The 24,090-nt window shown below is 38.3% G+C and overlaps 2 protein-coding genes across 2 annotated transcripts in view; both read left to right on the top strand.

Moving 5' to 3' along the window:
* Nucleotides 1-6,788, top strand: part of myo9aa (myosin IXAa) — a 93,084-nt gene extending 86,296 nt beyond the window's left edge. The window contains 9 exon segments of the mRNA XM_046857124.1: nt 167-359; nt 467-595; nt 991-1,096; nt 1,212-1,343; nt 1,524-1,647; nt 1,784-1,837; nt 5,087-5,292; nt 5,370-5,512; nt 5,706-6,788. Coding sequence (XP_046713080.1) covers nt 167-359; nt 467-595; nt 991-1,096; nt 1,212-1,343; nt 1,524-1,647; nt 1,784-1,837; nt 5,087-5,292; nt 5,370-5,512; nt 5,706-6,100 — 1,482 coding nt within the window. The 3' untranslated portion in view covers nt 6,101-6,788.
* Nucleotides 6,789-9,002: 2,214 nt separating this feature from the next.
* On the top strand, nt 9,003-19,686 carry scamp2l (secretory carrier membrane protein 2, like). Its single transcript, XM_046858288.1, has 9 exons — nt 9,003-9,160; nt 9,681-9,758; nt 13,118-13,195; nt 13,632-13,746; nt 13,826-13,954; nt 15,715-15,874; nt 16,052-16,153; nt 17,110-17,227; nt 18,140-19,686. Exons 1-9 carry the CDS (start codon nt 9,104-9,106, stop codon nt 18,278-18,280), a joined length of 978 nt encoding a protein of 325 aa, XP_046714244.1. The 5' UTR covers nt 9,003-9,103; the 3' UTR covers nt 18,281-19,686.
* Nucleotides 19,687-24,090: the final 4,404 nt, after the last annotated feature.

Below are 24,090 nucleotides of genomic sequence, written 5' to 3'. Positions count from 1 at the left end.
GCTGACACCAGGTGCTCTAAGTTATGACTGAGACTTGGCTTAGCTAGAAAAGATGTACAGGATGATGAGCTTGATGCCACTATAAACATGAAAGGTGTTCTGTACAAATGAAAAGATGAGAGAAAGTAAGATGAGTTTGTTTGTTTGTTTGTTTGTTTATGGGTAGTATGATCCTGAGCTGTCCTCAAGGCAGTTTGGTGTGGACGTCTCCCGTTTGACCCATGACGACCGCTCAGTACCTCTGGTTGTAGAGAACCTCATTAACTATATAGAGATGCATGGCCTCTACACAGAAGGCATCTACAGGAAATCTGGCTCTGCCAATAAAATCAAGGAACTGAAACAGGGTCTGGACACAGGTAGAGTAACTTGGACAATAGAATCCAGACATTATCAGCCAGCAGTCGTCATCATCATGCCTGATGAATAACTCGATTCATGTTATCTTTTCATTGCTGGTGTACAGACGTGAGCAGTACAAATTTGGACGACTACAACATCCATGTCATCGCCAGTGTTTTCAAACAGTGGCTGCGGGATTTGCCCAACCCCCTTATGACCTTTGAACTGTATGAGGAATTTCTAAGAGCCATGGGTAAGTGATTAGGCTCACATGCCAATAGGCAAATCCCTTTTTCTTTCTTTTCTTTCTGTTTCTTTTCTTTCTTTCTTTAAATAGAATTGCAATAAGCCCATTTAGGTTGAAAGTGAAATTAGGTCCAAACAATGATCAAAAATACATCAAATTAAAGCAGAATAGATAAAGGCTTGTATTAAAATAATACCAGGTCTACTTTAGAACTAGAATGCAGACTGTGGAACCCAGTAAAAAGTTGGTGCTGGTAAAACTGGTAAAACAGAGAAACCACACAAGCAGGAGTTCTGAGTCCATTTTTGCATGAACAGATTAGATCAATTTTAAAAATAAACTCTCCCACGCACACAGTTCTGGCAGCCAGCACAAGAATGAATGTTTGTATCTTTGCACAGGTCTTCAAGACAAGAAGGAGGCGGTACGAGGGGTGTACTCTGTGATCGATCAGCTCAGCAGAACTCACCTCAACACTCTGGAGAGGATCATCTTCCACTTAGTAATGTGAGAGACTCCTTAATCCTGTTCTCAATGCAAATGCATCTTCACAGCAGTTTATGAACATCTAGCCAATGTACTGTTTCTGAACCTTCACATCAATTCATGGCTATTTTTACAGGATTGCTTTGCAAGAAGAGACCAACCGGATGTCTGCCAATGCACTGGCTATTGTTTTTGCCCCTTGTATCTTACGGTGCCCCGACACGATCGACCCACTGCAGAGCGTTCAGGACATTAGCAAAACCACAGCGTATGTAATGACATTATGTTGGCACTAGCAGACCTGCATGCTGAACACTATCACATTTTTCTGACTGTATCTTTCTGAATGAACTGTTTACATATACAATACATTCTGGTCTCCTTTATTTGGAAATTGTCACACTCAATCGAAGATGCATAACATATGATTTGTCTGTGTGCTGTACAGATGTGTGGAACTGATCATTTGCGAGCAGATGAACAAGTACAAAGCCCGACTGAAAGACATCAACACACTGGAGTTTGCGGAGAGTAAAGCAAAGAGCCGTTTGACACTCATTCGCAGGTCTATGGTGAGTAAAAGAGAAACACAGCAGGTGACTTTAAGTGACCCTATCACTCCAACAACATACCTACACTTTAACCCTGGATCTTTTCTGTCGTATTGCTCTAACTCAGCTCTCATATCCCCTCTGCTCTCAAATCCAGAAGCCTGTAGTAATTGCAGTTAGGTTTATGAGCATAACCCGCATTGCAGCAGCGGTATGTACTCTCTCTGTATGCCTCACTCGAGCCATTCTGTAGCACTTCTCATTGGTCAAGTCTCAACACTGTGTGGTCTCTGTGTCACCATCATCACACCACTTCAGTGAATCTGTGTTGCACTTGCACTGGGCACTGCTCACGCTCACACAGAGGCAAAGTATCCACATCAAGGGTGGGCATTCGTCATGGGTCATCTTATTGTTCTGTGTTCTGTTGTTCACCTAAATTACCTTATTAGCTATAAGTTCTGGGTGATTTTCACCATTACTTTAGATTAATGAACTTTTCAAATGTCATATATATATATATATATATATATATATATATATATATATATATATATATATATATATATATATATATATATATATATATATATATACACACACACACACACATATACACACACAGTAATCCCTCACCTACTCCTATACCTTACCTCACTCTACTAATACATATTTGGTTGCCACAACTTAATATGTATACAGAATACCTGTATATCTTACCGTCCTGACACTCTTATAACCCTCTACTCTGCTCTTAAACACTTTCCATATTCTTAAACCTACGTAATTTTAACATAAATTATATATGGATACTCACAGGTGAAGATACTACTTGAATAATAAAGACGATGCTGAATAAAGTGTGCAGCTCTAATGATGATGACGATGAAATTAATGTACTGCATACCAACAATTCTACCTACAGTGAGGAAAATAAGTATTTGAACACCCTGCTATTTTGCAAGTTCTCCCACTTAGAAATCATGGAGTGGTCTGAAATTGTCATCGTAGGTGCATGTCCACTGTGAGAGACATAATTTAAAAAAATCACAATATATGATTTTTAAACTATTTATTTGTATGATACAGCTGCAAATAAGTATTTGAACACCTGTCTATCAGCTAGAATTCTGACCCTCAAAGACCTGTTAGTCTGCCTTTAAAATGTCCACCTCCACTACATTTATTATCCTAAATTAGATGCACCTGTTTGAGGTCTTTAGCTGCATAAAGACACCTGTCCACACCATACAATCAGTAAGAATCCAACTACTAACATGGCCAAGACCAAAGAGCTGTCCAAAGACACTAGAGACAAAATTGTACACCTCCACAAGGCTGGAAAGGGCTACGGGAAATTGCCAAGCAGCTTGGTGAAAAAGGTCCACTGTTGGAGCAATCATTAGAAAATGGAAGAAGCTAAACATGACTGTCAATCTCCTTCGGACTGGGGCTCCATGCAAGATCTCACCTCGTGGGGTCTCAATGATCCTAAGGAAGGTGAGAAATCAGCCCAGAACTACACGGGAGGAGCTGGTCAATGACCTGAAAAGAGCTGGGACCACCGTTTCCAAGGTTACTGTTGGTAATACACTAAGACGTCATGGTTTGAAATCATGCATGGCACGGAAGGTTTCCCTACTTAAACCAGCACATGTCCAGGCACGTCTTAAGTTTGCCAATGACCATTTGGATGATCCAGAGGAGTCATGGGAGAAAGTGAGTCATGTGGTCAGATGAGACCAAAATAGAACTTTTGGGTCATAATTCCACTAAACGTGTTTGGAGGAAGAAGAATGATGAGTACCATCCAAGAACACCATCCCTACTGTGAAGCATGGGGTGGTAGCATCATCTTTGGGGTGTTTTTCTGCACATGGGACAGGGCAAATGCACTGTATTAAGGAGAGGATGACCGGGGCCATGTATTGCGAGATTTTGGGGAACAACCTCCTTCCCTCAGTTAGAGCATTGAAGATGGGTCGAGGCTGGGTCTTCCAACATGACAATGTCCCGAAGCACACAGCCAGGATAACCAAGGAGTGGCTCTGTAAGAAGCATATCAAGGTTCTGGTGTGGCCTAGCCAGTCTCCAGACCTAAACCCAATAGAGAATCTTTGGAGGGAGCTCAAACTCCATGTTCCTCAGTGACAGGCCAGAAACCTGACTGATCTAGAGAAGATCTGTGTGGAGGAGTGGGCCAAAATCCCTCCTGCAGTGTGTGCAAACATGGTGAAAAACTACAGGAAAAGTTAGACCTCTGTAATTGCAAACAAAGGCTACTGTACCAAATATTAACATTGACTTTCTCAGGTGTTCAAATACTTATTTGCAGCTGTATCATACAAATAAATAGTTAAAAAATCATACATCGTGATTTCTGGATTTTTTTTTTTTTTAGATTATGTCTCTCACAGTGGACATGCACCTACAATGACAATTTCAGACCCCTTCATGATTTCTAAATGGGAGAACTTGCAAAATAGCAGGGTGTTCAAATACTTATTTTCCTCACTGTATATACCACAAAATTCCGAGATACAGCGAAATTAGATATGTTCCATGTAAAAAACCCACATTACAGTGAGCCCGCGAAAGCTGAACCGCGATGGCGAGGGATTACTGTACACATAAAAACTACTTCTACAGCCTTTAAACAATGTACTATTATATAAAAATACCTGATCCCTATCTACTCTTCAGAGAACGAAGTCTTTATTAAGAGATATTAACAGGAGCCAAGTCTAAAAAAGAATTTAATAAATAAATAACTTTTTTTTATGAGGATGCAGTTTATTAAAAGCTTTTCTTTTATCTCACAGCATACAGTCCAGTGCAGCAGAAAAGGTCATCTATAATGTCTAAATGTTTGTGCTTGTGTTCTTTATTAGCTAATCAGTGTGAGTAAGTGCTTTGAATTGCACATTACTTTTTACACTTCCGAAAAAGTTGGCCAGAACACTGGGCTTTATGTGGAATAGGTCACAACCTTATGAACGTAAACCAATTTTTTTTACTTCATGATGGATAATGAAACTAAATATTGTCTGCATATAACATTCTTTAATATGGCTACTTTAGAAAACGAGATATATATATATATATATATATATATATATATATATATATATATATATGATGAATAATCAGAAACACTATATAAAAGTTTTTATTGGCCTTTTCTCTTGACTAGACTTTCTGCAAAAATCATGATGCATAGGGCATGGGTTTAACAAAGTATGCCTAAAACATTGCTATCTATGTAAATATCACTTTTCTGAAGTTGTGTGGGGTATTAAGACAGACATGAGCTTAAAAAAAAATGTTGTAGTCAAAAATCCACGATGCTCCTTTGCTGCAGTCAGAATAAAACCCTCAAATGTAAATATGTCAGTAAAAAAAAAAAGTCAAGTAACAATACACTTACTGTTCTTAAAAGCGTGCGTTTTGTGCTTGTCAGGGTAAGGGACGACGCAAGCCCCCTGTAACATATCCCTTACAGTCTCCTCCAGTAAGTCCTCGCTCTACCTCCATCCCTGAGATTACAGAGGAGATCGAAGACGAGGACACCTTTAGAGATGCCGAGGTGACGGAGCAGCAGCAAGTTGCCATGCAGCAAGAAGAAAAAGTCCTGACTGAACAGATCGAAAGCCTACAGAAAGAGAAGTGAGTGTGCAGTCAAAGGAGATGATCAATGTTTAAATGGTATATTTAAAAATCGGAATGTTTTTGTCTCTCTGTAGAGAGGAGCTTACATACGAGATACTTTCCCTGGAGCCTCGAGCATCTGATGATGAGACGTTGGAGTCTGAAGCATCTATAGGGACTGCTGACAGCTCTGAAAACCTGAACATAGACTCTGAAGGCGCCATCTCTGATTTTTCAGGTATGCTTTAGAGCTCTCTGAATTTCACTGTTAAAAATTATAGCAAAATAATTATTCATATACAGATTCAAAAGTGGAAAGAAAAGTTCAGTATAGAGGTCCTATAATACCATTACCTTGAATCCATTGTAGTGTTTTTTTGTTTGCTTGTTTTTAAATGTATCCCTGACCACATTGTTTCTCTGCCATTCAGAAAAAGGTTCCACGTTACCTGCTACCCGGCCCAAGAAATCCCAGGGGAAAAGCAGAAGGACACTACAGAGACAGCCTGACTCACTTGACTCTGTGGACTCTGGCTCCACCGTATCCTCAGTTTCTTCATCCTACCCACAGCCCTCTGCTCCGTCCCGCCGCTCCCAGCTCCGATCCAAAATGCCTTCGTCCAACCAGGACACAGCCGAGCAGGACGGCGATGAGATTCCCCACTTCAGCAGCCGAGGCACTTTCAACCCAGAGAAAAGCAAGCAGAAGCTGCGCAATGCCAAGTATTCTTCCCAGAGACGCCCAGATGACCAGGGGCACACCATAGACCCGGACCTTCAGGCACAGCAGCTAGTGTTATACGGCACAAATGAGTTCATGGTGTGAAGTAACTGCACGTCTTCCCTTGTTAGCTCATTCCTAAGCTCCGCTGGCTACATCCTCTGTCCTTAAGTGCCATGGACAAAAAGAGGAGAACAAGATTGTTGAAAAATCTCTGTCAAAAAGGGTCATGTCCCAGACTGATCTTTTCTGTTTTTGACTCATGGTTAGAGATGAACACAGAAGAAAGTTAAGGAATGATCAAGAGAAAATAAAAACGGCGGGTGAGAGAGAGAGAGAAAGAGATCGAGATCGAGGGAGTTGATTGTTCGGCTGCAGGCGGCTTTCCTCAGCCAGGAGACAAGGCCATTTATAGATCAGGCTCCATGAACGTGGCTGCTTTTGAAGTTTACACTTTATAATCATGTTAAGCAGTGTGCTCAATAATTGTGTATGTATTTCACTCCCTGGCCTATTTAATAAATTTTAATTGCATTATAAATAATTATATATATATATATATATATATATATATATATATATATATATATATATATATATATAAAATAAATAAATCTCTATAAAAATATTTTATGTGACATAAAATGTACAAAGCTGGAACACCAGTGACTTTCTGGGTTGTTAAATTCTTATATTTATCTTTATGCCTGTTATGAACAAGTGATGTGAGACTGTAGATGTGTGTGTGGATGTTTGAGTATAATTACAGTATGTAAAAACCACTTTGAAGTTTTTCGCTGCTTTTTGGTTTTTGATTGGACAAAGTCTCGGCTACGAAGGGACCAAAGCCAACTGGTGTTTTAATGCCAGATGATCCCAGCTGAATGAAGACTGTTTTAAAATTTACAGCCTACTGTATCAGTAACCTCCTAACAGCCATCCATCTATTCTGTTGTCCCACTGTTTTTCTTAATTCGTCCAACTCCCTCATTTGATTTGTTGACTAAAGCATTTAGAACATGTCAAACACAAACAGCATGCAACTGTTTGCTGAAATCACTGATCACGTTACTGAAGTTGCCTGTGCAGTGTTTGCTGAAGTTGGCCAGTACTCACACACAGTACTGTTCCCTCTTATTAGCTCACACAGTTTAGTCTACCACATGAAGACATGCTTATTCTCAGTGTGTGATGCACACCATTCTCTATTATTAGTGTTACAGATTTTGATTACACTTGCAATGTTGTCCTCTGAGTATCTGCTGTCTGTATCAAATGCCAGCTGCAAAATTCTGATTTAAATTGTTACCATGTAACGATCATATTATAAACATGACACACAACTCAATGGGAGTATGTCCATTTAATCTGAGTGGCCACTAAACCCCACTGGTAGAGTAGCAAACCTCTCTCTTCACTGAGCTTTATTTTCTCCCGTCACCTTGTGGACATTGTGGTATTCAGGCAGAAGGCCCACATCGCTCACATCAAAAGTCTTTTTTTTTTTTTTTTTTTTTCTCCGCCATATTTACGCACAGGTGAAAAACATCCAAATGTGTTAAAGTGTATTATCTCATATAAGTGTTGGACTTCTGATCTCTTGCTGTGGCCACACTAAGTGCAGTGCACAGTCCTGCCTCAGCATTGGGATCGGGTTCTGTTGTGCAGGTGTGTGTGTGTGTGTGTGTGTGTGTGTGTGTGTGTGTGTGTGTGTGTGTGTGTGTGTGTGTGTGTGTGTGTGTGTGTGAGAGGCGAGAGAGAGAGACAGATTATGAAAGTGCATTTAAAGAATTGTTTCTTATCACACCAGAAAATAATGTAAGTGGTTGTAAGAGACTTTTTCCCCAGCTCATTAAAAAGAAAGCTGTAAAAGTTATCTGATTGCGGCACTCTTTTTATGGTGTGGATTTAGTGTTTTGTCCTTATGAAAATATATATTTAAAATTTTGTAGTAGCGGTTAGTTACATTGTACTATTTAGGTAGGATAAAGTAGAATTTATGGAGATTATTAACAGTGATGGACAGTCACAAAGTAAATGTAATTTGTTACTGTATTTCAGTTAAGTACAGATGTGTACAAAAGCTACTTAAATATTTCCATTTGTGGAGACTTACTTAACTGCACTACATTTCAAAGTCAATTATCTTACTTTTTACTCAACTATATTTTGTGAAATCAGTCGTTCCTTTTTTATTTATGAGTGGATAAAAACGTAACCGGTCACGCACACAGGACGTCACCAATCAGTGCGCTCTGTTTTGAACTTGTTTTGATTGCCACTTGATTGTATCTACTGTAGCACCAAAATACAGTTCAGCATCAGTTCAACAGCAAGCAGAACATTTAAAGAGGAAGAAATGATTGAAGAAACTCCTGACTAGAACTCGAACGTGACCTTATTTGTGGGTTTTTTTTTTTTTTTTTTTTTAAGTAGTTGAAAATAGGCTTTTAGGCTCATGAAAATTTTAACTATTTGATGATTTTATTAAACATTTTTAAATAAACTGAGTTGATTAAGCAAAAGTCTAATAGAAAATAATAACATTTTATAGCCATAATCAGTACTTTGGATACTTAAATACATTTGAAGGCAAAGAGTTTTGAACTTATGCTCGAATGAAATTTTAAAGAGACACTTTTACTGGAGTCATATTTTACTCTATTTTAACTCATGTACATGGTTTATGTACTTCGTCTACCACTGATTATTAATACATTACCAACCAGTGCATCTTTAATTTATGGTCATTATTAATGTCATTGGTATTATAAAAGGGATTCTGGCTTTAAATGCTTGAGATCACCTAAAGATTATTAGGTTCGCTTCCTCTGCTATAGCTTTGAAGGGCAGTTCATTTAGAGCAAATTCAATTAATTAATAATTTTATTTATGAATAGTAATTTAGTTTAGTGGGAGGCTTTTGCCTCTCCCTTGTCTAACCTGAGAGACCGGACCGGGGACAGACACGTCACAGTGGGATTCCGTCACCACAGCCTGCAGCGCGCATGCGCACCACGTTGCCAAGGAACTCGCGAAGGCGTTTACGCGACACGGTCGGGTCGCGCGCACCTGTTGATACCTGAAGAGGACATTTCCAGAAACAGCATGGCGGGCTTCGACAGCAATCCTTTCTCCGGTCCTGTGGATGTAAACCCTTTCCAGGTAAAAGCGCCGCACTGTCGTTGGTTTTTGATGGCGGATAATTTGATGAGAGTTGTTTATTTATGTAGGTGAAACTCTTCCCCTGCATAACCTGTTTGGTTGGTTGTTTGTGGCTTACTGTGATTGACAGCCAGTCGACCAATCAGATTTGAGTATGAGAATCCATTTACCCATTGGTGTGATGGGGGCGTATCTAGGAAGTGAGGACTATTTATATATATATATTTATTTTGGTGTTTTATTTATTTTAATAAGCAATACATGACACAAATGTAATGTATTTAATTGTATTAAAGTGTAGACGCCTTTAAAGCACTCCATTGTATGAATTTAATAATGTTTCTACTTCATTTTCTATTCAGGCACTGTTCCACAGCACTATAAAATATGTAGGACGCAGCTCAGGTGTTTGTGCTACACTGTGATAAACGAGCCAAAGCCTCCACAGGCCTGTTAAGGTCTTTAAACTTTGCATTTTATTGTTAAATACTGTGATGTTTTGTGTGTGTGTGTCTGACAGGATCCGTCAGTGACGCAGGTGACTAGCACGGGGAGAGACGGTACAGATGGGTTCAACCCTTTCTCAGCCGGGGACCAGGTGAGACTGAGTTCCCTCTGTACACACACACACACACACACACACACACACACACACACACACATCAGCCTCAGAAAGCACTGCAGGAACATCTCACTAACTGCTTCATCTGTTCACCTAATGGCCTCATGTTGTGCTGCAACATGCAAATAGTTCTCCAACCCACCAGTACAAACTGTGGTTCTATTTCTAGCCAGTCACATCTCTTCTAGACCACAGCTGCTCTAGATCTCAGCTGTTCTCAGTGTGGTTATCGGATATCACATCTTGGTTGGTGATCTGAAATCAGGCTCTAGATTGCATCTGTTCTAAATTTAGATCATCTGAAATCACGACTGAATTCACATCTGTTCTAGATCATCTAAAATCATGTCTGAATTCACATCTGTTCTAGATCTTGTATGTTCTAGAATAGATCATCAAATAGCACAGGGTCCTTAGCTTGAAATAGCAGAATCTTTAAGCATATTACACAAGTCGGATTTTTATTCAATCCCATGGAATACCTTAGCATGGAATTCTTTAAAATAGGTCAGATTTTGGACTTTCCGAAACCTGGCCAGGGGATTATTTTGTTTCTGTGGCGTAAACAAATTGACACTTGTTATGTAATTCTCAAATTTGTAATTTTGCTTAAATGTATTCTATAGATAGTTTAGAAATGAAAAATTGTTCATTATTAATTCAGAAATCAGTCATTGCTTTTCTGCACAAGCTTAATATTGCAAATGTTGCAATATTTTATTTATTTATTAATTTATTACAATTTGAGAACCTTTTTCTTACATGACAAGGGATTTAGACAGTAATGCTTTGTTTGTAAGCTGACTTTCTGCAAACTAAGTTAACATCTACATTTCATATTCATATAGAATCCAATATAATCTATTCAGAAGCCAATCTATTATGTCTATCACCTTACAGTATATTGTTATTATTATGTTATATTTGTATAATTATTTTATATATATATCATTTTAAGGGAAAAATAAGTTGATTTTAAATTTCATGGTATCAACACATCTCGAAAAAAGTTGTGATAAGGCCATGTTTACCACTGTGTGGCGTCCCCTCTTCTTAAAACAGTCTGCAAACTCTGGGGACTGAGGAGACACGTTGCTTAAGTTTATGAATAGGAATGTTGTCCCATTCTTGTCTAATACAGGCTTCTAGTTGCTCAACTGTCTTAGGTCTTCTTTGTGGCATCTTCCTCTTTATGATGCGCCAAATGTTTTCTATGGGTGAAAGATCTGGACTGCAGGCTGTCCATTTCAGTACCTGGATCCTTCTTCTACGCAGACATAATGTTGTAATTGATGCAGTATGTGGTCTGGAATTGTCATGTTGGAAAATGCAAGGTCTTCCCTGAAAGAGACGACGTCTGGATGGGAACATATGTTGTTCTAGAACTTGGATATACCTTTCAGCATTGATGGTGCCTTCCCAGATGTGTAAGCTGCCCATGCTAAACGCACTCATGCAACCTCATACAATCAAAGATGCAGGCTTCTGAACTGAGCGCTGATAACAACTTGATTTATCCTTATCCTCTTTAGTCCGGATGACATGGCGTCCCAGTTTTCCAAAAAGAACTTTAAATTTTGATTTGTCTGACCACAGAACAGTTTCCACTTTGCCACAGTCCATTTAAAAATGAGCCTTGGCCCACAGAAAACTGGGCCTGCGCCTGCACCTGGGCCTGTGCTTCAGGATTATGTTTACATATTTTTTTTCTTTTTTGATTTTTAGAGTTTTAGCCGGCAATGGCGAATGGCACAGTGGATTGTGTTCACTGACAATGTTTTCTAGAAGTAATCCTTAACCCATGTTGGGATTTTCATTACAGTAGCATTCCTGTATGTGATGCAGTGCCGTTTAAGGGCCCGAAGATCACGGGCATCCAGTATGGTTTTCCGGCCTTGACCCTTACGTACAGAGATTGTTCCAGATTCTCTGAAACTTTGGATGATATTATGCACTGTAGATGATGATAACTTCAAACTCTTTGCAATTTTTCTCTGAGAAACTCCTTTCTGATATTGCTTCACTATTTTTTGCCACAGCATTGGGGGAATTGGTGATCCTCTGCCCATCTTGACTTCTGAGAGATACTGCCACTCTTTTTATACCTCATGAAATCCAAAATGAGCCAAAAATGTCTCACTTTCAACATTTGATATGTTATCTATATTCTATTGTGAATAAAATATAAGTTTGAGATTTGTAAATTATTGCATTCCTTTTTTATTCACAATTTGTAGTGTCCCAAATTTTTTGGAATTGGGTTTATATATACATATATAAACAAACTTTGTATGGATATTACAGTACAGAGATGTTTTTTTAAGTATATATTCATAGTTAATTTTTTTTTTAATATTCTGCAGCCTTAATTTTCAATAAACTCTTTCCTGGAAGCGTTGGGCACTTGGCATTAAAAATGTAAGGTGAAGCAGTTTCAGAAAAGCAGTTTACAAATTGGGTTGGATTGTGGAGAAATGGTTGGCATAAGGTGTGTAGAGTAGATAAAAGAACTGGCGTCTGCTAAAAAGCCTTAGGCCCTGAGATGCACACCCTGGCTTTTATAAAGGAGGAGTGGAAGCCATGCCCATAAAACGGTTTCATCCCAGAAAATATCTGCCACAGCTGGTGATTTGATTTTTATTACCCAGATGGTTTTACCCTCTTAAACTGTAGGTGTTTTATCTGACACTGGCTGAATCTTATATATTGTCTTTTGTCATTGCATTCTGGAAGCTGACTGGCTCTTACATTTTATGGCAGTGTTCTTTTTTTTTTTTTTTCCTTCTATATTTCTGTTCTTATCTGCTCACATAAAATAAATCGCCAGAAAGTATTTAATAATAAAACACATTCTGCCATTTTTCCACTATATATATATATATATATATATATATATATATATATATATATATATATATATATATATATATATATATATATATAAGGAGACTAATTAGCTAACATACTAATAAAACAGCGTAAATGTAAAAAAGATGTATAAATGATTAATTGAATATTTGCCTAAACGATAATATTCCAATTAGTTCACTGTTAATTTTAATTATAAAAAAAAACGAACACATTCAACAACACCATTTTATTCCATTGTAGTAAGTGAAAGTTTTTTTGACTGCGATTTTATTGGTTGATGCATCAAGTACTGAATATTATAAATGCCAAAGAAGAAAAGTCATTTCAGTCAGCTAATGCTACATCAGAAATCTGTCATGGCATGAGAAATGTTTAAATCAGAAACACACACTGTTCTATTTTCACTGATTTTGAATTTTTTTACCTCTCTCTCTCTCTCTCCTCTCCTCTCCTCTCCTCTCAAGAATAATGGAACTACCATACCTTACTCAGCTGGATCTCAGCCCGCTGTACTGCAGCCCACAGTGGAGCCAACTTCTCAGGTTTGTCCACTGCAGCCTCATTTCCTCACCTTAATCCCAGCATTAACAATATCAGGCACATACTGTATTCAAGTATTCACGTATTCACATCTTTTTGGAAAGATTCATTATTTCATCTAAAGAATAAAACACTTGGGAATGTACTGTTATAGTACTTAGTATTATTTTCCGATTGCAGCATGTCCCAAAGTGTTGTATACTCCTTTTAGTGAAGCAAATTACTAACACATTTCTAAAAAAAAAAATATTTAAAGATTATAATTTTTTTTTTATCCATCTGTAGTGATGTTTAATGGTTTCAATTGGCTATCAAAGATTATTTTTGTTATGTAATTTTATGTGTCATGTTGCCATTATACACGAATGTTCAAAACAGTACAACCAATCAGAATCGAGAACTATATAACCCGCTGTTATATGTTTGTGTGTTGCACAGGCCAGGGCGGCAGCTGCGCAGGCAGACCTCCTCAAACAGCAGGAGGAATTGGAGAAGAAAGCAGCCGAGCTTGAGCGCAAAGAGCAGGAAATTCAGAATCGAGACATAGGCAGGGGTGAGACACCACCACACCCAATTCATAGTGAGATTGTCATATTTGATTATAGAAAAATCTCGAAAATGTTTGATTCCAGGTAAAGAAAACAACTGGCCTCCGCTACCAAAGTTTTTCCCAATAAAGCCGTGTTTCTATCAGGATTTTAATGAGGAAATCCCAGTGGAATACCAAAAGGTCTGCAAGATGATGTACTACCTCTGGATGTGTATGTACATGTTTTTTTTTTTTTAACTCAGAACTCAAATCTCTTATATATTATGGTAGTGTTACTACTTTGGAAGTTTGTTTAAAAAGTTAAATTGAACGTTTTCTCTGCATGGCTATGATGCTACAGAACATACACCATCGAATTATTATTATTATTGGCACCCTCATGAACAGGCATAAAAATGAATGAAACGTGGAGTTACAGATGGTGCTGAATTTGAACAACCACACTGCATAGGTCTCCTGACATCATCATGGCAAATACTTTTCATTCTTTTTAGTATTATTTGAACCTGTTGTGCAGGTTCATAATCTTATGAACGGTTTGCATTTGAATTCGTCATAGTTTTCCTCAGAATAATGGATGAAGACATGATTATTTTTAATTGTGTGTGTAACATTGTTTCTAAAAGAGAGCTTTTACAGGTGTGATTTTTATATTGCCCACACCTGTTACTTGCCCCAGGTGAGTTTAAAGGAGCATCACATGCTTGAAACAATCTTATTTATCAACAATTTTGAAAGGGTGCCAATAATTTTGTCCAGCCCATTTTTGGCTTTTTGAGTTTTGTGTGACATTATGTCAAATTAGCTTTTTTTTACCCTCCCTTTTTTGTTTTGTTCCAATACACACAAAGAGAATAAACATGTGTATAGCAAAACGTGTTAATGCAATACTTTTCTGTGAGAAATTGCAGGGGTGCCAACAATTTTGGCCATGACTGTAAATCGATATCTTTTGACGGTTACAATTTGTTTGAATTAATCTTTTGAGTGTTAGTAATTTTGCCACTTTAAAAAAATAAAATAAATAGAATGTTGTTAGTTATTGTGTATAGTGATGTCATTGTGTTACAGGAAAAGTAAATGGACTCCAGAGTGGCACGACAGAAATTTGGGACGAACTCGCTCACCCCTGTCAATCACAGCGACCGTATCTAATCATAGGTGTATTTGAAGTCACGAATATGTATAGCATTTGTATGTTACACTGCTTTGTGATTGATCACAAAGCAGTTAGAGAAAACATGGCTCTAGATGTCTCGGAGAATGCACATGGTGGTGTTGAGCTATGTTGTGTAATAGAGAAGAAATTGTGCGTGGGAATTGTGGATTGGGAAAAAGAACTAATTGGGAAAAATATATTTAAAAGAGTAGAGGTGGTGGATGAGTTTAGGTACCTGGGGTCAACAGTCAAAGTAATGGAGAGTGTGTTAGAGAAGTGAAGAAAAGTGTGCAGGCAGGGTGGAGTGGGTGGAGAAGAGTGACAGGAGTGATTTGTGATAGTAGGGTATCTGCAAGAGTGAAAGGGAAAGTTTATAGGACTGTGGTGAGACCTGCGATGTTGTATGGATTAGAGACAGTGGCATTGAGTAAAAGACAGGAGGTGGAGCTGGAGGTAGCAGAGCTGAAAATGTTGAGGTTTTCGTTGGGAGTGACGACGATGTTTTGGAGACAAGGTGAGGAAGGCGAGATTGAGATGGTTTGGACATTTGCAGAGGAGGGACATGGGGTAGAAGAATGCTAAGTATGGAGCCACCAGGAAGGAGGAAAAGAGGAAGACCAAGTAGGAGGTTTATGGATGTGATGAGGGAAGACATGCAGGTAGTTTGGTTTGAAAGAGGCAGATGTAGAGGACAGGGGGGTATGGAGACTGATGATCCGCTGTGGCGCCCCCTAATGGAAGAAGCCGAAAGGAGCCGACTTAAAAATGACAATAAAATTTCACACTATTATACGTCTCTTTCCTTTGTGTAGATCACTGTGTGACGCTCTTCATGAACCTGCTGGCATGTTTGGCCAGCTTTATTGTGAATTCTCAGAACGGCGTAGACTTTGGCCTCTCGATCCTCTGGTTTGTTCTGTTCAGCCCCACCGCCTTCATGTGCTGGTACCGGCCTGTATATAAAGCTTTCAGGTTGGTTTATGACATTATATCTCACTGTTAACTGATCATTATTGCAGTGTGTTTGTTAAATAAAACTGTAATCGTTGGTAAATTGTTGTGGTGTAAGAGGAATAAATTAAATGGGGTGTTTGGTGTTTGGAACAGTGCAGCAGAATTAAAGTTGTATCATTTTTGTATTTTTCCCAGGTCTGACAGCTCCTTCAATTTCTTCTTTTTCTTCTTAATTTTCGCCTTCCAAGTGGTGGTGTACATCATTCAGTGCGTCGGCATCCCCAACTGGGGAAACAGGTGAGATCTACTCTGCGCTTTGTGATTAGAGAGAAGTGTAAAAGTAAATGATTGTAGGACAGAGTGAACAAGAAAGTGTGTTTGAGAGTGTTAATGGAAATAAATGTGTATGATTTTTATTACATACATGCCAATGCATTTTTGAACTGTGCGTGTGAGAGTGAAAGTGAGATCAGTGGTGGACGATGTACACAAACCCTGTACTTGAGTTAAAGTAGAGATACAGTAGGTAAAATATGGCTCCAGTAAAAGTGTTCCCTTTACTTGAGTAAAAGTAAAAAAAATTTTACTTCAAATGTATTGAAGTATCCAAAATACTATGATTTATTATGGCTGTAATGTTCTGATTATCGTTCTTATCACAAGATTTTTGCTTAATCAACTCAGTTTATGTGAAAAGACTCTCATGTTACTTTCAGCACAACAATCTATTAACAGAATGATATTAATGCGTCAAACACTGATTGATATCTATTACAATTATCAAAAATCACACAAATGAGGCAGCAGGTGTTGTGGCAAGTTCGAGTCAGGAGTTTCTTCCATCATTTATTCCTCTGGAAATGTTTTGCGTGCTGATGCTAAATAATGTTGGTTCTACAGTTCAAGTTCACAACCGAGCGCACGCGGTACACTGATTGGTGGCGTGCTGTGTGCGTGATTAGTTACGTTTGTATACACTTGTAAATGAAAAGCATCCACTGATTTTGCAAAATGTAGTTGAGTAAAAAGTAAGATATTTGACTTTAAAATGTAGTAAAGTTAAAGTCTCCCCAAATGGAAATATTTCAGTAAAGTACAGACACATAAAAAAAAATCTACTTACATTTACTTCCTTACTGTTCACCACTGAGTGAGATTGAGTGTTTATGTAAACATAGAAAATGTCACCACATGAAGTATGGGAGATGGTAATCAGTAATTGTTATTTAATTGAGATTCCGCCTGCATTCCAGTGGTTGGATCTCCTCCATCTCCATGCTCAGAAGCAATATCGGAGTCGCTGTGTTCATGATGATTGTGGCCATATTCTTCACAGTCAACGCCGTGCTTTCAGTCACCCTACTGAAAATGGTGAGTCATGTGAAAGTCAGTCATTGTGTAGTGTGTGTTCACAGAATAACATGAAGCACGTAGTGATTGAGTAAGTTGAAGCTCAGAAGTAATACTGCTGTACTTTCCCTGTGCGCAGAAGGTCACGATCCCTAACCTTCAACTGCTCAAATTTGGTTGTACCAATAGGCGATCTTTTATGCAAATACCGTACAGTTGAATGCTAAAGTTTGCATTCCTCATAGTTTTAGGATAAAAAAACTTTTTGAAAATATAAAACAAAACCCAACAGAATAATATTTGCCAATGAAGAAAATGTAACACGTCACCATCTTCAGACTTGATTAAAACAAGGTTATACCCATTATCGTTTTTTCCTCCCACTTAATTATACACTATATAGCTTTAATGTGTAATCGAAAGCTTTTCCAGGAGAGTTGCGTTTCTTATAGCTCCATAAAGAAAATAAATCTGGAATAGTATGTTCAAGAAGTAAATAGGGGTGTGATAATTGGTGTCCACAAGCATGTTTGTAGAGTTTTTCTTGCCAAACACCATTTATGCATTCTTTATACATTTAGTAATAAAGGAACAGCACAATAAACACTCCTGGATGAAAAAAAAATCCCCAAAATGGAAAATATGAAGCTTTTTAACTTTTGAGTGCAAGAATAGCTTTTCCTTATTTTTTAGCTTTTCACACAAAAAACCTTTTATATTGCAGCAAATGTAAATAAACAAATGGTGGCACAGGGCATCTGTCTTTAGTGTTAATTCTTGCTTATTTCCTGGCCAGTAATTTGTTACAGTTCCTTTAAAAGCTTTGTTTTTACTTCGTTCCCACTAATTTCCCCACATAGCCTTTTGAATGTACAACATTAAAATATCATATCTGATCTCATTTGTATTGTCTTTTTGAATTTTTCCTTACAGGTCCATGGCAAGTACAGGAGAACAGGTGCGAGTTTCCAGAAGGCGCAGCAGGAATTCTCTGAGGGCGTTGTGACCAGCAGATCGTTCCAGACTGCTGCAGCCACTGCCGCCTCTTCGGCTGCTCGCTCGGCCTTTCAGTAACGCAATCTATTCTGAGCTGTCCATCACTAACCCAACAAAATATCACCTTTTCCTTGTTTCACATCCTCGTCTGCTTCGTTTTTCTGAAGGAACAGACTCGTATGGTTACTGAAGGAACGCTCAATAGAGGTCAGTAGTCGGCAAAATCTGTTCGGATTTGACACAGTGCCCATGAACACTTCCCGATTTTCATGATTTAAACATTTTTTTCCGCTCCACTAGTGGTACAAATTAATGGTGGAAAAAATGATAAAATTATATCACGATTATAACACCTCCTTTTGCTAGTTCACGACATAAGACTTTATTTTTTTTAGTTTTGAGTAGAATAAAATAAAAATTCCAGTTTGGTCACCCATAGACCAGTGCTCCTGTAACACACCACAGCTTCCAGAGGTGAAGACTGCTTTGTGATTCCCTCAAGACAGTTGCAGGCATTTTTTCACACTGCTCATCATGTTGTGTCACATGGCCGAATGACACACTTAGAGGAAAGTGCTGCCCCGCCCTCTTCCACATATACAATACAAACATTAGGCTAGTGTTGCTGTGATTATCAAAGGAGTTGGTTCTTTGCCTTTAGCCTCATGATCACAGCCAATTTTGCTGCCTAGAGGTTCAGCCTTGTTTATCTGTGGCATCGTTGTGATTCATTCTCTCTTGACACTGGTTTCATGTAAAAATGTTACTCTTGTCATTTAGAGACACTAATTCTGTCTAAATAGGCTTAACATTCTTTTTATTAGGATTATTCAAGTGAGTAAAATTGATATGTAACTGTTACAGAACTTTTAAAGTGCATTATTAGTTTTTATGTGGCTGCTACATTGGTGTCTTCGATCAAATAATGTACATGCATGAAAATGTGTATGTATGATGAAGGTAATAGTGATTAGAAAAGGGCATAATGTTCAGGTGAAGCTCCTTCTACTTCTATGCAATACAGTGCAAACTGAAATGTTTTAGGTGGTTCTCCTTAAAAGTCACTTTAAAGAGAATGTCTGTTACTATACCGATGGCCGAGGACGCACAGATCACACAGGGATGCTGGACAGATCGTTGCCATGGTTTTGATGTATATAATTAGATCTTATTAATACTGGATTTCATTTTTCTTTTCTATTTTTAAATTGTCATAATGTTATTAATGTTTTATTTTCTGCACAATTTTTGATCAAAAAAATCTAAATTCAGTGTTCTCCAATCTTTATTATCGAACAAGCTTGTATAGTTTGTGCTGCATTTAAATGTTTCCAATGTGGATTATAGATTTTATGTACAGATATTATTTAAGCGGTTTGAAATCCTTGTTTGATGTTTTTCTGATTCAGTGGAGATCATAGTGTTGTGAAATATTTTATCATCGCATTAATGGTGTAAAATTAAAGTGGTTATTATTTGAAGAATTTTTTTTTTTTCTTCTCACTTTTTTTTTTTTTTTTTTGATCAGTGCAAGGTGTTGAATTTGGCCAGCAGTGGGCAGTGTTGCTCTTTACAACATTTCAGGAAAAATAACCGTTTCAAAATCTGTAAGACGATCACATTTACAAGACGTTCACTTTTCTGGAGCATCTTTGAGTCCACTGATTCAGATATCATTCATGAAAAAAACATAACTACAATACAAACAGTGGCTGTGTTTAAGGAGTGAATTAAAGAGGTGGGGGGGGGAGCCCATGTTTTCAGTGTGCACTTACTGACAATCATTCATTCAAACATTAAGTCAGCAATTCAATAGATAAAATCATGATTTTGATTGTAACATGGTTGTTTGTGCCAGACAAGCTGAATGAAGTATTTTAAATGCTGATTTTCTTCTGGTACCTGGGCCTTCAGTGGGGACTTACTCGACTTAATCCACCTCTTAATACCACCACTATTACTTTGCAATATAGAAACCATCAATACTATACAAAAACGCAATATAACGCGTGGCATTACAGAGAGAGACATTTCACATATGGAGGATGAATACCATTTTACTAAAGCAAGAAACCCAATTAAGACAACAAAACCTCTACACTACAACCACAACTGTGCACCAAGCTAGCTAGCTTTGTGGTTGGCTGACCTCTCCTCCCGATGTCTAGCTTTTCTGGAAAAGTCCGCCTTGAAAATGGATTTTTAAGAATGTCCGAGACCAAATCACTTGCTCTTCCTCCATCAGCCATTGTTGGTGTAAAAAAGTATAACTCAATTGTATTAATGTGTGCAGAGCGCTACAGACTTGTTTTGCTAGTTGAACTTTGCTATAACAGTTTCCCTCTGACTGACCAATCAGAGGACGGAAACATTCTATTGAAATCTGGTTGGTTAAAGAAACCCATCCATTGCTAATATAGTTTAAGGTACATCGGCCAGCACTACTGATTCTGAAGGCCCTGGGCAGATTAGATTGACATGGCAGCACATAAAGGCTGAAATCTGAAGAAAAAGAAGAGAATAGACTGTTGGGGAAAAATTGTATACAATTTTATGAAATAAACATTAGAATTTAGGTTGTAAATGTAGGTCAGTGCTTCTGATAGTGTTTAGCAGAGAAGGCTTTGCTGGCCCTGACCACACACCACTGATCTGCAGTAATGTTTCACATTAACAGGAAGGCTACAGTAACTCAAATAAGCACTCTTTATAGGCATGATGAGAAGAAAAGCATCTCAAAACGCACAACACAACAAAGCATAAGGAGTTGAAGACCACGTCAGGTTTCACTCTGGTTATACAAGAACAGAAATCTGAGACTCATTGAAATAGGACTGGGTTGGGATTGAGAAAAGACCTTGTGGTGTGAACCACCCAGATATAGAATGCTGACAGTGAAGGCTCCTTCCGAAACTATTTCCTTGCACAATATTTATATTAATATAAATACATTTTTATTAAATATCTTAATTTAAAGTATCCACTATCTATTGGTATAATCAGATGCAGCATGGGGTAATTGCAGAAATCCAGTTTTATAGTTATAGAGTATTATGTTCACTGTGTGCTATATCTATCCTCTCTTCCTGAAGTGGATTTTATCTCTCTTCTGTGCAAAGCGGCAGACATGAGCTCACCTGCGACAAGCACAAAGCTGTCAGCTAATCCTCTATGAAAGATGTAGCCATTAAAGTCAGCTGTTTCACACCTATTCAATCCTTTTATCATATATTCACTTGTTTATTTATGAAACGCTTTACACATGAATTACAATCAGTAAAAACCCCTTAACTATCAAACTTCCAAACCAGTATTTCTTTTTAATAATATACAGGAATAAATAAGCCGCATGAAAATTTCCTCTTAAAAAAAACAGGTAGCTCATGCTTGACGCTTCATGCTTGATACTTTTCCTGTCATTATTTAATAATGGCTTTTCTCCGTTTATAATTTAATGTAGTAATATACCACATCGCTGTTCAATTCTTGAATCTGATTAGTCAGAAGGTGTTGATTAATTTTCTAGAACAGCTGCTCTGCCTGTGTGTTGCTGGCTGTAATTCAAATAATAGAAGGATTGTGTTACTGTATTTCTGTTTCAACAAAAACTATATAAACAAAGAATAAACATTTCAGTAGCTGCTGTTTTAGAAAGATAATCAACTTTCAACAAATTGTAGTATCCACATTGTTGCTGATTATTTTCCTAAAACTTTAACAAAATGATTGCTTATACAATATACCGCCTTTTGCTTTCTTCACGACAGCCATAAGCTCAGTGTTTAATTGTGGTTTTTTCTTTGCTTGTTAGAAAATTAAAAGTCTTTAAAAGAGCTTGTAAGAAAGAAACAAAACATGCTTCATTTATTTCAAAACCTATCCAGCCGTTTAATTTGAGGACTTCTTGCACAAATTAACCTTTTAATTATCAATCTCTCCTTGTGCAGTTAGCGATGATTGGTGATTAAAAGTGAATATGTTCTGTATAAGTAAGGTTGTCCCTGATGAGCGAGCCGGTGGCAACTGTGGCAAGGAAAAACTCCCTGAGATGGCATAAGGAAGAAACCTTGAGAGGAACCAGACTCAAGAGGGAACCCATTTTCAGTTGTATCAGTCTTAATCATAGTCCTAATTTAATCAGTCTGGGAGAGGCAGCAAGCCATCAAGGACCTCCTCTAACCAAAAGGTGTCTGAGACCACGATTATCATTTAAACAATACCCTAACCTGATCTGCTGGGGGGGCAGCACCAGCAAAGGTGTAAATATAGGTGATTACCACCTGCTGACCTCTGGCTCGATAGTAGTATCACCCAGCCATGTGTTCCTTTACGCATGTCCTACATTTCATTTACATTTAAAAGCTAACTCTACACTTCCAAGAGAAGAACAGTATAAAATATCTGGCCAGCGTTTGCTCTGGGTTCTTTCTGACTCCGATGAACCCAAAGTGCTCATGTATTTTGTCACTGCTACGCTGTTATAAACTTCTTCACTACGGTCATCGTTGTCCTCAACATTTTTTCTTACACTCCACAGAACTGAACTATATATTTCCATTAGCAGTACCACCTGGATAAACATCCAAGGCTGTGAATAATCCATAACTCAACTCTAGAAGTGTGGTGAGAATGTACTGTATGGCACATACACACCGACATATGAATACTAGAAAGAATCTGATAACGATGTCCGGCTCTCCAAGTCTTATTTGTCACACAGCAGCGTATTAGTGAGAATTAAATGTGCGAGTGCGCTGCATTTCCTGTGTCACGCCATATCTGTTACCACGGCTTCCCAGCTGAGGCCGAAACCAAACGAATCAGCTACTTATCATGCACGGTCCCACTTTAATATTGCACAGCTTACTGCGCTTGGGATTTCGATGGTGCCCTGATGCATTAAGTATTCACCGAATGATTATTGTACTCCTGATTTAAAGCAGCACTGTGCGAGGCACGCCAAAGACACGGTAGGTGTTTAGAAAGAGCTTTCTCTCCTTGATGAAGTGTGTGGCACGGAGCTGCCCTCGGATCCCAAGTGCACTACAGACCTCTGAATCAGAAAAAGCCTTTGCCTATGTTTCAGCAAATACAGACCCAGTGCATGGCTTAGCATTAGTCTGCACCAGGGATCGCAGACAAGGAGGGCGTCAGGTTTCATTGCATTCCGTGCTTGGAATCTGAAGCAGACTTGAAGGAAGAATCGCTTGTTTTTAATTATGCATATAGCAAGAGACAAAGCAAGTCCCTTGGTCTCAGCGAGGAGGGTAGAATAAGGGAGAGAGATTGCTAGAGGCTGTTTCTGTCTCGTGTTGCTCAAGTAAATTGTTGTTATAAGTCAAGTTTCATGCCTATATTTATGGAATTTAAGAGTCACCTGTATCCAGAGCAACTTACATTTAAATACTGAAGGTCTGGCATTGGCAGCATGGCAGTGCCCATTGAGCTACCATGAGTCCATTGCGAAGTACTTTAATACCCATTCCCACCTATGGGGGGCCTTGGTCAAGGACCCAAGAGTGGCAGCCTGGACTGCATCACACGCAATATATAAAACATGTTTAACAATCTTAAAAGGAGACATGTTCTAGAATCTTTAAGGTCTTTTTGCTTGTCTATCTGGGGAACACCTCTATGATCAGTGTTTAACCTGACATAATGAGAAAGGCTTCCGAATCAGACATCATTGAGGAAGTAAAGAACCGATTCTCTAAAAGTGTGTGGGACCTGCTAAGTGATTTTAACAGGATGGCATGGCGGCACAGTGGGTAGCTTTGCCACCTCACAGCTCCAGAGTCCAGGTTACTGTGTCTCTGTGGAGTTTTTCATGTTACTCCGTATGTCTCTATGGATTTTCTCCAATTATACAGTTTCCTTCCACTTCCCAG

The sequence above is a fragment of the Silurus meridionalis genome, chromosome 9 (assembly GCF_014805685.1).
Source record: "Silurus meridionalis isolate SWU-2019-XX chromosome 9, ASM1480568v1, whole genome shotgun sequence".
NCBI lineage: Eukaryota > Metazoa > Chordata > Actinopteri > Siluriformes > Siluridae > Silurus > Silurus meridionalis.
The sequence above is the reverse complement of the archived record's forward strand: the minus strand, read 5'-3'. Positions and strand labels throughout refer to the sequence as shown.